A 16,325-nucleotide genomic window follows, 5' to 3' on the forward strand; every position below is an offset into this window, starting at 1 on the left:
GGACACTCAGTTGCAGATGTGTCTGGTGGTGAAAGGAGAGTCCGATGCTGTAAAGATCTATACTCCATGGGAACCTGGAATGTAAGATCCATGAATCAAGGCAAGCTGGATGTGGTCAAACAAGAGATGACAAGACTGAACATCAACACCTTAGGAATCAGTGAACTAAAATGGACAGGAATGGGTGAATTTAATTCAGATGACCATCAGGTATACTACTGTGGGCAAGAATCCCTCAGAAGAAATGGAGGAGCCTTGATATTCAATAAAGAGTAGGAAAAGCAGTGCTGGGATACAATCTCCAAAATGATAGAATGATCTCAGTTCGAATCCAAGGCAAACTATTCAATATCACAGTAGTCCAAGGGCACAGGCTGGTAGAATTTTGTCAAGAGAATGCAATGGTCATAGCAAACACTCTTTTCCAAGAACCCAAGAGATGACTCCACACATGGACATCACCAGACAGTCAACACAGAAATCAGATTGACTATGTGCTCTGCAGCCAAAGATGGAGAAGCTCTATACAGTCAGTAAAAACTAGACCAGGAGCTGACTGTGGCTCAGATCATGAGCTTCTTGCTGCAAAATTTAGGCTTAAATTGAAGAAAGTAGGGAAAAGCACTAGGCCACTTAGGTATGACCTAAATCATATCCCTGATGAATATACAGTAGAGGTGACAAATAGATTTAATGAATTAGATCTGATAGACAGAGTGCCTGAAGAACTATGGACGGAGGTTCGCAACATTGTACAAGAGGTAGCAACTAAAGCCGTCCCAAAGAAAAAGAAATGCAAGAAAGCAAAATGGGTGTCTGAGGAAGCTTTACAAATAGCTGAGGAAAGAAGGGAAGTGAAAGGCAAGGGAGAAAGAGAAAGATACACCCAATTGAATCCAGAATTCCAGAGAATAGCTAGAAGAGATTAGAATGCCTTCTTAAATGAACAGTGCAAAGAAATAGAAGAAAACAATAGAATAAGGAGGACCAGAGATCTCTTCAAGAAAATTGGAGATATGAAGGGAACGTCTCATGCAAAGATGGGCATGATAAAGGACCAAAATGGCAGGGACATAACAGAGGCAGAAGAGATTAAGAAGAGGTGGCAAGGTTACACAGAAGAACTATACAAGAAAGAGCTTAACATCCCTGATAACCACGATGGGGTGGTCACTGACCTTGAGCCAGACATCCTGGAATGTGAAGTCAAATGGGCCTTAGGAAGTCTGAGCAACAACAAAGCTAGTGGAGGTGACAGTATTCCAGCTGAGCTATTCAAAATCTTAAAAGAGGATGCAGTTAAAGTGCTATACTCAATATGCCAGCAAATTTGGAAAACTAAATTAGAAGGCCAGATACTGAAGATGAAACTCAAATACTTTGGCCACCTAATAAGAAGGAAGGACTCCCTGGAGAAGAGCCTAATGCTGGGAACAATACAAGGCAAAAGAAGAAGGGGATGGCAGAGGATGAGGTGGCTAGATGGAGTCACTGAAGCAGTTGGCGTGAGCTTAAGTGGACTCCGGGGGATGGTGGAGGACAGGAAGGCCTGGAGGAATGTTCTCCACTGGGTCGTGATGGGTTGGACACGACTTAACGACTAACAACAACAACAACTGCTTATTTGGCCATGATATTCAGTCACTTGACACAATCAGCTGACAACTCACACCCATGTATTCTAGATTTTCTCTGACAGCAGTTTCTGATCATAGCACTGCTTATACTGTAGAACTCTATCCAATTTTTTACAGGAAATAGCTTTCCTATAACATGTTTATGTTGATAAACTGTAGGCAATATCTTTCAGATCAGCATCAGCTTCTCTTTTTCTCCAGCACATATTTTTAGAGCAGACATCTACAGATCTACAGATTCATAGCTCTGAACACAAGACACATTTTAAAACTTGAATGTTTGTCATAGTTTATCTGATTATTCTGGAGAAAGAGGTCTGCATGTAAATACTGCTGTTGGCCTATGCTCTGTGAATGCTTTGGGCAGCTTGTCCCAAGGTCTCTCAAGGCTTGAGATGAGAGAGAACATCTGTTACCACATCATGTTACCTTGCGCCCATTACCACCACATTCGACTTCCCTGTACCTTTATTTCTGCCACTAGTGTGGCAGTTTTTCTGGTTATGGAGCTTTTGCAAGAACTCAGCCAAATCTTGTGAGAGCTCAGTCAGATCTCATGAGAGTTCAGTCAGCCAGATGTTTTTACTTACCCCGTACTCTGATAGATTATTGCAAATAATAGAATACTTCATTCTACATCTAGACACAAAAATAGCATTCACATTTATTTTCCCATGCATTCTGCTGATCTCATTTGCAAATAGCATCCTATCCATTATTCAAAAACCAAGTCCTGGATCAGATGTAAAAGTCTTGGTCTGGCAAGCCATGCCTCCACACTCCCTCCCTCCCTCCCTTTCTTTCCTTTTTACTTAGTAGTAATACACTGCTAAATTTTGTTTCATAGTAATTTCCCATTATATCCAAACCATAGAACTGTGATTTAATCTCTGGGTGCAAATCATGGTTTCATATCCTAATTTATAGTCAGGGATTGAATCATAGTTTCCTGGAAACTACTGTTTAACAAACCCCATGCATTTTGTATTAAGATGAGAACGGAAAAGATGGAGCACTTGGGTATAATGCTCATTCTCAGACTGGGGGACACATGGATTATCAAACCAAGAACTCTGTCTGAACCAGGCTAGGATATCCATTGATTTCAAATTTCAGAGGCTAATCCACACTATATATTCTGCAGTCTGGAAATCTAGATGTCTTTGTTTTAATGAACTGATGAAAAGGTTCTTTAAAAATAAATTCCAAGGTGCTTTAAAAAAATGAACAGGTTTTGAACTCTGCTGTAATTTCTACCAAGCCACCAGATTCCTATGCCTTTTATGTCACAGATTCTGAATACTTATATTAATCAATCTAATACTTGACAGAAACTGTATGCATCATAAATTGAAATATAAAATGAATGTCTGCTACAGAGATAAAAACCACGACAGCTTCTGAAACATGTAGAGGAAAAGGGAAAGAGGAAACCCAAAGGCAAATTTGTTAATCCTTCTGGAGAGAAGGTCTAAGAAATTATTTCCATGCTGGTGTACTGCACTTACTAGAGAATTTGAATTAATTTAGTTTTAAAACCCTTGTGAGAAGCTATCTGTTCAAAAGTATGCTGAAGAAATCCTCCTTGACTAGCAATTATTCCAGGTGAAAGTTTAACGCCTTAAAGAGAGAGATGGAAAGAGACTGAGAGAGAAAGAGATGAATGAATTTATGAATGGATGTAACCAAAGCTTTCACTATTCTTGGTCACCAATCTTCTGATTCAAAGTAGGGTCTTAATCAATTTCCTTTGATATTCTTCTTCCTATAGTTAAAGAATAAACCAGCAAAGCTTTAGGTTGAATCAAAGTATTGCGTTCTTTTTGCATATTTATTACTTCGAACTTTAATGGTCCCATTCAGAAAATTCTGGACTGTGTGTTGTTGGTACACACCAGAATGCCACGAAATAGCTGCTTGTGGCCTATGAAGAATAAAAAGCAGGTCTTCTCCAATGCCCATCTATGAAAGAGACTGCCCTTCATCACTGGCCCATGCCTTCCCTCTTTTCAATCTGCCTCCACTGGGGATTTGTCCTCCCACTAGCAAGAAGCAGGGATGTCTTGCAACTCTGCTGATGCAGAAGTTCCGGCCTCTCAAACCATCCCTGCCTTGTTCTGGTTTCTTCTGAGACCCATACAAATGTCGATTTTTATTTTTTTTAACTGATTTGTAATTTTTTTCCTGTGTTCCCCCCACCCTAAATCAGGGTGGGAACTTTCCCTGTGTAGGGGGAGGGTGATCCAGTAGGTGATTTTAACAGACTTTTCCCTTTCCTTGGATAGGCATCTGCATGAATTGTTTGGGGGCTGTTCTGACACATGCCACCACATGGCTTCATCAAAGAAGTCTCTGGGCTGATTTTCTTTTTAACATGCACTTTTACAGCATGCTGAGCCCAAATGCCACTGCAGTTCTTGCCTGCCTTCTCTGCAAGATCTGGCCACTGGAAGGACAAGGAAAATTTCTGCTGCTTCTCTGAACCCCAGGTTTCATGTACTTTGGAACACATGGTGACCCTTCAGCCTTCTCACTTGGGCCAGTTTGTTTACAGATGGCCAGTATGCCTTCCAAATAAGCATCCTCATCAGCTGGGAACAATCCCCAGCACATTGGATCTCCAGCTACCATGTAAAATCTTATAAAGACCCCTTTTGTGGTAAAAGTGTTCCTGAGGTCTGAATGAAGAAAGTTAGCAGAAGAGATTTATAGAAGACAAATCTCCAAAGTCTGGGAAAACCTTAGATTTTATTATTATTTAAATGTCATGATAACCACCCAGTTTCACTTCTACATTTAATGAGCACTTTCAGACAGATCATTTTGTAGCAGGGGAAATGCTGTTTTTAATTGTGAAGGGAAAGAAACTACCTTTTCACTTGTATATTTGCACTGTTCTTCTATACCACAGTGCCACCTAGAGGCTATCTTTTTAAAAAAGGAAAAGCGCTTCATGTACTTACTGAATTCAATCTCAATTCGATGACAAAACTGAAATTAGATTCAGCAGACTGACAACTTTGTGTATGAATTTCCTGTACCCCACCCTGTAATTCCAGCTAATCCTGGTAATTCGTAACATGATGGCTACATGCCTTTTCCTCCAGGCTGGGTATTCAAGTCACAGGTGGTCCAGGCAGCACCTCCAGGCAGGAGGGCTGAATGACAGCAGAGAATTGCAGGCCATTGTTCACCCTTCCCAAGTGGCAGGTAGGATACAGAGGTTTCTTCAAGCCAATCTCCTAATCCTGGAAGCCAGAAGGGAGATTGTTGCTTCAAGGTTGTGATGCACCAGTAATGTAGGCAAAGCCTCACTCTTTATCTCTGCATTAAAGGCCAATGTGGCAGGGTTTGAGCAAGATTTTCTGGTAGCCATAGATCCTCTTAGAGGCTATCCTCTTAGTATCATGCCATCCCATGGCAGATTCCTTCCTTCTCTTATAACTGGAGTCATTTTCAGTCTGTGTGGGTCCTTCATTCTCAGGTTTTCTTTAAAAACCAGTTCAGTAAACTGGACATGAACCAGTCCAACAAGCAAGTTCTGACATTTATGTAAAGAAAACAGACATAGGGCAGCCATAAGGTTTCTTGTATGTCGAGCTGATTCCCAAAGATCAGATTTTACAGAGATCAGACCATTCTGTCTACAGTTGCAGATATTCCAGTGAACCGCATGTAGTCTGGGAGGCTCTGGTTAAGATGATTCTGACATCTCATAGTACTGGAAACCTTGTAGGCATTAAGGAAGGACTCATGAAACAGAATGTATGGGACAGGAGGCAGACTTTGTACAGTGATGTGGTATGAAAGTATACCCACAGACTTGGAAAACATGCCCTCCAGCATGGACTTCTTACAGGATGGGCTTTATAAAGGTGCAAATACATTAAAGAGTCAGATGGCCAGCCTCAACACTGTTCTCAATACTGGGTGGAAGAATAAGGCGTCTCTGCCCAATGAGCCACACATAATATTACAGGACATCTCTGCCTCCTGAGGGGAGGGAAAATGCCAATGAAATGAGTATCTTCCTTACTCTTCCCTTAACAAGAGATATATGGTAAGGACATTACTATTTAATATTTGCCCTGCATTGGATGTTATTATATAATCCCATCATTCCAGATGCAAAGAATGTGCATTTTATGGATAAGCTGAAGAGCTCTTTGGGGGCCTGGGTGTTATTGTGGTCAGAGCATTGAAATAGGGCCAGGGGCTTGCATGGGTGGGGGGCAGACCTGGCTATAAATGCCTGCTCAGTCATGAAGTTAACTGGGCAATTTAATCTAGCCATAGTTTCTCAGCCAAACCTACTTCAGAGGGTTGTTCTAAGGATATAATGGGAGAAGCAGAACCAGGTACATGTACTGCCTTGAGTTCCTGGCAGAATATAAGTGTAAACTAAGTGTATAACTAAATACCCCAAGTACTTGAAGGACTTAGTCCTGTGCATTTTAGACAGAAAGAAAAGTTCTGCAGCCCCCAGTAAACCCCCATGACAAGCATAGGATTGCACCCTTACACACTATTAAAAGTCAGCCTTCTGTCGGGCATAAAAGTGGGTTTTCCCACATGGTACATTCAAAAAGCTTTGATACTGGTGAGAATGTATCTTGTGAGCTACCACGCATCCTCAAATTTTGTTAATTTGAAGGTTGAGTGAACATCTCCTTCGGTGTTCATGGCTAATCATGAGAGCAGTCTCTTAGATTCAAGAAAGAAAGCAACAGCTTGGAACACTAAAGCAAAGCCAAAATGGACAGCTAATTTAACAAATATGCAAATAGAATATCATTTGAAAAATTGTCCTCTTTATTCCACAAAGAAAAGAATTTCCTTTCCTTGTTTGAAAGTATAGATGCATTTGCCTGTACACATATGCACAGAGAGGGCACAGGCCTCTATACATAATGTGAAAGCAAATGTATTTACTGATAACAGCATTATATGAATTAATGGTATCACTTGTCCAAAGTGGAATGTTAGCTGTATGAATTACATTGCTTTTGATTGTAAAGCAGAGTCAAAATCCAGTCTCATGGTATTTGTTTCGGCCCTCCCCATAACAATGTCCTATATCCTTTGTGTACTGACATTTAAGCAGCTTACCAATTAAAATATACATCAGTGTGGTGTACAATCCAAACATGAGACAACAAAATCTCCATGGACTATGGCTAAACTAAAAGTCTTTTAAAATACCTATTATATTCCCATTGGCAGGAAGGAAATCATTTTGTAGATTCACCCTGGTTATCCATAATTTTTCAGTACAAGGTTATCTGATAATATTACAAATCTTAATTTGATTATTTTCACAAGCTCCAAATCTCAAATTATATACAGCATTTGTGTGAGCATTTAATGCAGAAACTGTGAGCATTGCAAAGGCTTTTTTGAAGAGGAATTCATTCATTTTCATTAAGTAATCCTCCAGTTCAAGTTTATATTTGGTCATAGCATGCCCAGGAAGCATTCCTGTTTCTATTTCATGATGTTGAGTCACACTTGGAAGAATATATTTTAAGTCTAATTTTAAACTCCTGATAAGCAGCTGTCTAAGTCTGATTGAAAGAGATTTCGGGGGAGAAGAAAGAATGCAGCATGTGATCAGCTTTCTGGTGCCAGAAAGTTAGATACTTCCAAGTTAGTTTATAGGATTTTTACCCTACCCTTCAGCCAAAAATCTTCAGACAGACCTAGATATGACCAATAAAAACAAGACAAACATATAATGAGTGACCCCTCTCAAAAGTAAAGAGCAGCATGGAGTAGAAAGGAAGCGAGAACAAGTATTGACCAAATGAAACAAAATATGTCAATAATTTCTATCTTTTTTCCCCAAAGCAAGTTTAATAAACTAGTATAATGTGTAAAACTGACATTAAGTACCCTGGAGATTTACAAACAATTTAGCCCTTGCCTCATCTCCCCCACCCACACACACATCTGTTAGATAATTCCTTGGTAATTTGTTTCTTCTTTGCTAATCTTCTCTCATTATTTGCCTTGTTAGGTCTCAAAAGGTCCCTATAATGTACCAAGCAAATTCCTCTGAGGTTGAGGTCAGCCTTTGAATAATTGAGGCAATTTTGAGGTGCTCTTCTGCCAAAATTCTTTCCCTGTAGCATGCCTGCTTGTACAGCTGAGATTTAACTGAATCTTGTTCTTGTTTCACAAGATTCTTAGGCACTAGGGGAACGTTCTTGTTCATCATTCATTTGCTATATTTGCAAATGTACGTGCTTCACACAAATTGGAATGCCCCTGCCATGGTGCCCCCCATACAGAAATAAGGAAGGGTTGGACCACTCCATTCTCCTGAGGGAGAAGCTGCCCCAAAGCTGGGGGCAGCCATATAATTCTGTCCCTTGGTCTAGTAACCATTGCTGGTTTCAACTGCAAAGTGATTTGCTCGTAGGGAAAGAAGCTCCTAGTAGCTCAAGAAGTTACTGCAGGCTTCCACCACATGGACACATATAAATTAATTATAATTTATTAATACATTTAAAAACCAAACAAGATGCACACTCCAAGCAATTCATTAGCATGCACACCAAATTTCTGGTGCCTATGTCTTGGCATTAATGCAGCGACAGATGGACAGATGCACTCGTAGATATTTAGAGAGTATCTCCAAAGTAAGGGGGAAGAGTGCAGACTTCTCTAATATCTAGGAACATGTGTGAAAGAAGTAGGTTAGTTTAGATGACCTCAGATGTTTCTAAGAACACTGTCAAAAAACTGTAATTGCCTGAAAATAATGTGTCAATAAAAATCCCATAATGCTTCTGTGTATTTTCCTTTTGCATACTGCTCTAGCTAAATGATCCCTTGTTCCATACTTGGCTGATGAGAAATGCCGCACTGTCTGCCTGTTACCTAATTCATTTTAATATCAAATATTTAAACTGGGTCACGCAGTTTCAAAGCATGCAATAAATGTATCTAGAAAGAAAGAAAGGTGTTAAGCTAGTAATTTGTCTGAAGATTTGCTTATATTTCTCAGCAAAGGGGTTTAAAGAACCCACCTAGGGAAGTAAGTTTCAATAGCCACAGGAGCAGGGATGCTGTGAGAATGTGCTTACTCTTGCAATGGGGCGGGAGGATGGAATCTTCCACCAGTGTGTTTTAAGCTTTTGAAATGAACTTTTAAAATATGTACCAGTTTCTGACAAAGGCTCTGCAAATTTGAATTCTTTTTCATTTCCCTCCTCCCCTGTTTCTTCCTAGCTCCTTGTGGTCAAAATGAAACCAGAGAGGATGGTAAAATAATCCAGCTGCCTCCCTGCAAAACAGGAGCATGGATTGTTCCTGCCATCATGGCTTGCTACCTCTTGGTTGCAAATATCCTTCTGGTGAACTTGCTCATTGCTGTCTTTAAGTGAGTTTCATATCTTTGTGTGTGTGCACGTATGCACACGCGCATGTGTCTGTCTATTTATTTAAAATGTCAGTGACTATAGTGACCACTGCAAGAAGACACTGAGTTATGGAATTAATGAATTGCAATTGATATTGTGATAGCATTGGAGTGCATTCACATGTTTAACCATGCAGATTTTTTGTGTTCACCTGATATAAGCATTCAAACAGGTAAAAAACTGAATTACCTTTTGTTTTTTGTTAACTCAGAGATACTCCTCTGGTAAGTGTGATCTGTCTTAGCCTGCTTCCTCAGGTCCAGGATAGATGAAGTGCAGGGAACACTTGAACTCTCTCTCTCTCTCTCTCTCTCCTTTCTCTCCACCCATTTCCATACAGTTACAGGAGATTCCAAATTGGAACGGACCCCCATCTCCATTGGCCATTTTATTGCCTCCCTTGCTACTTTCCTTCCAAGAGGGAAAATATATTTCCCTCTCATGAGTGGGAAAGAAACTGGAGGAGATTTTGCTTGGAAAATTAGTCCCCATGGAAAAGGTTCACTGTTCCTTCACCCTGTGCCACTGCACCAGCCAATCCGGAGCTCTTTTTATATTAAATAAAGAAAAACACCAGGAGGCCTTTTGCATGTCTCCTGCAGTATGTCTGCGTTGAACCTAAAATGTGAAAAGTCAACATGTGGAGAGGAATTTTATGTGAGGTGGCGAGTTAAGAAGAGTCCTGTTAAATCAGACCTGGGGTCCATCTCATCCAGACTTCTGTTCACAGAACAGCCAGTGGCTCCCTGTGGGAAATGCACAAGTAGGGAGTGAATAGGACAAGTAGAAATAGCACCCACCCATTTGTGAACTCTGCTGTAGTAAGTTGGGCACAAAGACATACCACCTGTGGTTCAGAGAGGAGGTCACATTCCATGTTCCCTGCTTCCTGACCCTGATATCCCACTGAATATCATGTTCCCAAGCTGATACCAAGCCAGGTTGCCCCCTACTAGTAGAGGTTGCCTGCACCCAGGGCCAGCGTTCGCATTTTGTACATTGGCAAAGGTACCATCCCAGCTGCTGATACCAGCTTTGGGTTCTCTGCCTCCAGAACAGAAGACTATAAACAGCCATTTAAAATTTCCCACAATGCCCTGAAGCAAAGGAAATTTAAGTTTGTAGCCAGGTTGAACAGCTGCAGCCATGTAAGTAGATACCCGGGCCTAGGCTCTGGGCACTTTGCTCTGAGCCTTCTCACGCATGTAATTCATGTGGATTGGACAGTAAACCAACCTCTTAGAAACAGCTACTTGCTGCTTTGTACCCACCTTGTCATTTCAAGCATGTGCTGTGTTGGTATCCAAGGTTAAATGAGGGTTAAGGTTAGCAGGTGCTGCTCTTCCTCATGCCATCCAGTATGAGGGGAACTTATGGGGTGGTGCTCTGCTCCAAGCCAGCTTTAGCCACTCTCTCAGGGCTTGCAACCCTGCCAGAGGTTTCTCTGCTAGTCCGCTGATGGGGGTGGGAGAGTGCTGCTGTTGCTTCCACACTGCAGAAGTAATATTACACCACAGTCAGAAATGACACAAATTATGTCTTGATACAGCTGTTATACTTGAGACTGCCATGGTTATAGTTTTATACCTTATTCTGATAGCTGCATTATAGATTATTTTTTGGATGTACCCCTAAGATTTTTAAAGTATAAAACTGTCATGAACGAATGAATGAATGAATGAGACAAGCAAATAGTGCTTTCTGGTGGCCTTCAGAGGCATTTTTACCACAACTCCCAGAATTCCCAGCCAGCAAGGGCATTGACTGAGAATTCTGGGTGTTGTGTCTGCAAGACACCAGGGTGGAGAAGGCTGCTCTGGTACATCCGAGAGGCTGGACTGACTGTAGGTCACTGTTACATAGCCACCCATGTTTGCTACTATGAAATGTATGGAATAGTCCAAAATTGTATATCCAAACTTAAAAGATAGTATTGTTTATCAGTGGCCATTTTCTTCCCCTCTTCCTTTTTTAGCAACACGTTTTTTGAAGTTAAATCTATATCTAACCAAGTATGGAAGTTTCAAAGGTATCAGCTGATTATGACGTTCCATGAAAGACCAGTCTTACCCCCTCCACTAATCATCTTCAGTCACATGACTATGATATTTCAACACATATGCTGTAGATGGCGGAAACATGACAGCGACCCAGATGAAACGGACTATGGCCTGAGTAAGTTCCATAAAGCTCATCCTTCATAAAGGTATGAAAAAGTATAGAAGAGCTACTCAGATTGAGCTGGCTGCCTCCATGAGTTTAGAGAACACTTAAAAACCATGGCATTGCCAGAAGAGGACATCTTGCATATGCTATCATTTATGATGGGTAAACAACGATGATATTTTATGATGTCATTCTGCAGACTCAAGTCGCAGAAGGTTCAATGAGGTTCTTTGATTACTTCAGGGGTGTGGGATAATCCCTGCTGAATCTTTCAGCAGAAAAGCTTTGTTGAATCTTTCTGTTCTACAAAAACTTGTGTATTGTATCTGTATGAGCAATTGCATAACCACACTTGTACACACATAGATTTAGTTGGATGCTTCTCTTCTAACGTAGATCCTAGTTTCCACCAGTGCAATGCCATTCGTAGCAGTGGAATGACACAGTTGTACAGTGCCCATTGTCTCTTAAAAACAAAAAACAAAATCTCATTTTGAATATGTTTAATAGAAAGGCAGCATGCAAATGTCTGATACCAGTAAATTTAATGTGCATGTCGCCAAGGCATGAACAATGATGTCCAGCACTGTGTTGCACTTCCATGTGAATGGAACAAGTGGCACGACAATCCCAAATGCCATGGCCATCTCTTCATACAAGCTGCTTGTGAATGTAGTCATCATCAGTAAGGGGTTCTGCATCCATGGATCCACAGCTCCTTGCTGAGGGGACGGCATGTTCTTTCCGCTGCCTCAGCCTTCCCCAGCCTGGCATAATGGCAGTTGCCATGCAATGCATCTTCAGAGCACCTGAATGAAGAAGGCTGCCCCATCTCTTTCACTCCCCCTGCCCTGCCACTCCAACAAGGAGAAGGGCAAGAAAAGGCCAAAGTAATGGAGTCAAGTAGCAAAGAAAATGCTGCCTGGACTTGTATGGGAACATCAGCGATATGCCCGTTTTCAGAATCTGGCATACCCTGAGCATTCATACAGTGTGACACTTGTGCTGTACAGATGGGTAGGGCTGTATATCTGCAAATAACCCTATTTTATCTCTGGATGGGATGCAATTTACAGTCCCTTGGATTAGCTGTGCTTTAGGATGTAGCTAATGGATTGCTTCTAACTGCCTTTTATGTCTTCCACAGAGCTTTTCATAACTGATGATGAACTGAAGAAAGTTCATGATTTTGAAGAACAATGTATAGAAGAATATTTCAGAGAGAAGGATGATCGATTCAATTCCTCCAATGACGAAAGAATCCGTGTTACCTCTGAAAGGTGCACAGCTTTGGGGTTTGGTTTCCTATATAATGTTTACTTTGAAAATTGCAATTCTTGCCATTTCTAATCCCTTTCCATAATTTTGAAAGAATTTGTGTTGCTCTTTAATTTTTTACGGGCTGGTAACTAGCAAGTGCCAAAATCTGATAAAACTTGCTTTTTTTCCAGATCTAAGTTATTTATGCTGGAAATTGACCTTTTTAAAAAAATAATCTCATGTTTCCAAATCAAAGCCATAGGGTACAATACAAAGAGTGCCTTAGGACCAAACTAGACATTTGCTTGATGTATAGCATGCCTCAAGTTTTTCGTTACCAAATCATAGGTACTTGTGCAGAATTTTACAACACAAGGGGTACTGCAGTACAGTGGGAGCTGGAGCTGATTTCTTCCCCTCGCAGTACAACTGGACCAAAATTCGCCTGACCCAAAGCAAAGCTATAATGCTTAACAGGAAAATTTTCACTAGTGTCAAAGAGGATTTTTCCTTAAGCATTCTGGCAACACCGGCCAGAGGCAGGGGCATGATTTTGGTTCTGATCATTCTGGGAAGGTATGTGCATTCCCTCCCCATGCTCTGCATTTCCTATATGATTGCCCCTTTCTCTCACCTGTAATGAAGCAAGGAAACTTTATCATCTACCTCCTATCTATGCATCAAGCAAACAACATGCCTGGAGGAGGCCCCTCTGCTCTTCTGAATTTCAGGCTCAGTTTCTTCAGTGGATTGCTGAGCTTCATGGAAGACACTTTTAAAACTAGAGACTCCAGAGTATTGTATCCAATGTAAGTCTATCTTAAGTCCAATGCATTTCACTGGGTCTGCTCTTAAATAAGACTAGCAGTGAAGGCATCCCTGAAACCCTGGGATTGAGGCCTCGTTTCCTTGCTCATTGGATTGCAGCCTAAGGCAGATCAGAAGACCCAAAGAAAGACTGATTGCTCTGCAGTTGGCTGCAACTTAACCAAACATAGTCTGTCTAAAAGCGAATTACAGGTGCTTGGACTGCAAAAGGCTGCACAAGAACTGATAAGGCACACAAGAATTGTATATATTTTAATTGACACCCTGTACCCTTCCTGAGAGTTTAGGATGCTTTGGTTTCTGCAGGGTATCTTTCACTGTGAAAGACTAGTTGCTATCAGCCCAGTTTTGAATGACTTAGACACTGTTCCAGATTACTGGGAACCTTCCTACACTGTATAACCATATATTTTCCAGTACTTTGATAAATCAGACTACTGCATCCCCGGTTATGTACCTGGTTATGATTAAGAAACTTTCAGCATTTAACCCATAAGAAAATGGAACCAGCATTTATATTCCATGTACCTGGAATCTCTCAGCATACTTACCATCATAATCTAAATGTGTAGCTCAATAATTAAAATCCAATCAGATTTTTTTAAAGTTTGAATAGGACACATAGTTTAGAAGAACCTTCTTTATCAAAACTAACAATTCCACACATTTCAGTGTCATAGACAACCACCAGCTTTTTGGATTTTTCCATAATGTTTCAATTGAAAATATTGTACACCTCCTTATCCAAAAAGAATGCTAAACTATCTTTGCAATCTGAGAATTATACAGAACAGTTAATTGTGAGGGCATGTAATATTTTAAGTCACACCCTATAACAGCTGTGTCATTTTTATTTCACTAACAGAACAATTATAACATTTTACAAGAAAATACTAATGATTAGTAGTGAAATCCAGATTGCTATGTTGAGCATGTGTTTTCATAGAATAATTTGAGATGTTTGCAGTGAGTGGATTTCTGATTTTAGTAAGTTAATCACTTCTGTGGTGAAAAGCATTTGCCAAATATGATTGATATAATAAATGCATTACCATCAACATCTCCAGGGTGACATCCATAATAACTTTATTGGACAACTCAAAAATCACAAAATGTGAACATTTTTGGCATCTCCAGATCTCTCATCAGCAAGAAATTTCAAAAAGTAGGTTGGCAGGCCAAAGCAGGTAGAATACCAGAAGAAAGATCTGCATGGCCAGTATTTTAAAATAGTATGGAGGAGGCGTTGCAGATATTCAAACTGGGCTCTGCCAATTTGATCACTGCTTGTCCTGTCTGAAATTAACAGTGTTTTTCTCTCTTTTTCTTTTGCAGGGTAGAGAACATGGCCATGCGATTAGAGGAAGTGAATGAGCGAGAGCACTGCATGAAGGCTTCACTTCAGACCGTAGACATCCGGCTTGCTCAACTGGAAGATATGATAGGACGAATGGCTACAGCATTAGATAAGCTGACTGGCATTGACAGAGGAGAGGCCACCAAGATACGGTCTCGGACATCCTCTGACTGTACCGATACAGCCTATATTGTCAGGCAGAGCAGCTTCAACAGCCAGGAAGGGAACACCTACAAACTTCAGGAGAGCATTGATCCCACTGGGGAGGAGTCCATGTCGCCAACCTCTCCCACAGTGACGCCCCGCTTGCGAAGTCACTCCTTCTATGCAGTGACTTCTGTGCAGAATATGAAGGACAAGTGTGGGTTGGAGAAGCTTGAAAGCATTTTTAAGGAACGGTCTCTGAGCCTCCATCGTGCTAGTAGCTCTCACTCTGTCTCAAAAGAGCAAAAACTACCTTTAGTGCCTACAAGCACTCTGTCAATTGCCCCAGACTCCCGAAGGCCTTCCTCTTGCATAGACATTTATGTCTCTGCCATGGACGAGCTGCAGTCTGGCCTAGAGCCCCTTGACAGTTCAATGAACATCCTTGGGACAGGAGACCCAGCTCTCCAAGCTCAGATTGCTTCCAGTGTTATCTCAAGTAGCGCCTATGTCAGCGGTTCTCCTGGTGACAGAATTTCAGGCAGGAGCATCGATTATGAAGACCCTTCATCAATGGAAACAAGAGTGTTTTCTTCAGACTACTCACAAATCACAGACAGCCAAAATCCCTGGGAATCTGACCCTCCCTTGTATCATACCTTAGAGCGGTCTAAAAGCAGTCGATACTTGGCTACAACCCCATTTATTTTGGAGGACGCGCCTATAGTCAAATCTCAGAGTTTCATGTTCTCTCCTTCTCGGAGCTATTTCAGCAGCCTTGGTGTGCCCGTCAAAACAGCAGAGTACACAAGCATTACGGATTGCATAGACACAAGGTGTGTCAGTGCTCCTCAAACCATTGCAGAAAGGTCCAGCTTTCCTGGAATCCATGGAGACAAAGTGGATGACTTGGGATGCTGCCACCCAGAGAGGGAAGCAGAACTAAGTCACCCAAGCTCTGATAATGAGGATGCTGAAGCCAAAGACAAAAAAGTGGTTTCCTTATCATCTCAAGATAGCAATACTTCTAGGACATTGTCTAACAATATCCCTCTTCCAAAAATAGAGCGGGCCAACAGTTACTCTGCAGATGACTCCAACTTATTGTATGCACACACTCGGAAAAGCTACTCCATCAGTGATAAACTTGACAGGCAGCGCAATGCAACAAGCCTCCGAAGCACATTCCAGAGGAGCAAGTCATCCAAACCAGAGAACAAGGGGGACACCTTGTCAATGAGAAGACTCTCTAGAACAGGTGCCTTCCACAGCTTTGAGAGCAAGCACAGTTAAAAGAGAACATGTGCATAACAAGAAGAATTGTCTGAGCTCTTCAGTTCTTTAGGAAGATGAAGTAACCTCAGACCGTGATATGCCAGCAACTGCTGGCATTTGCCACAAGTCAAGCTAGCACTTTCACAATCTCAGAGTCAAACACTGAGGTTCTGTATCTTGACCTAGTTGGCATTTGCACTTAAAAGGGGAGGGGTGGGAGGAAAAATTGTAGAG

General features: G+C 41.3%; 1 protein-coding gene across 4 annotated transcripts in view; it reads left to right on the forward strand.

Annotated features, from left to right (window-relative positions):
• TRPM3 (transient receptor potential cation channel subfamily M member 3) overlaps positions 1–16,109 on the forward strand; it is a 372,035-nt gene extending 355,926 nt beyond the window's left edge. For all 4 annotated transcript variants that reach the window (XM_044446645.1, XM_044446646.1, XM_044446647.1 and 1 more), the window contains 4 exons: positions 8,871–9,021; positions 11,037–11,236; positions 12,375–12,507; positions 14,651–16,109. In XM_044446645.1, the coding sequence (XP_044302580.1) occupies positions 8,871–9,021; positions 11,037–11,236; positions 12,375–12,507; positions 14,651–16,109 (1,943 nt within the window). The remainder of the gene's footprint in view (positions 1–8,870; positions 9,022–11,036; positions 11,237–12,374; positions 12,508–14,650) is intronic.
• The last annotated feature ends 216 nt before the right edge of the window (positions 16,110–16,325 follow it).

The sequence above is a fragment of the Varanus komodoensis genome, unplaced genomic scaffold, assembly GCF_004798865.1.
Source record: "Varanus komodoensis strain SLA01 unplaced genomic scaffold, ASM479886v1 scaffold5, whole genome shotgun sequence".
Taxonomy (NCBI): Eukaryota; Metazoa; Chordata; class Lepidosauria; order Squamata; family Varanidae; genus Varanus; species Varanus komodoensis.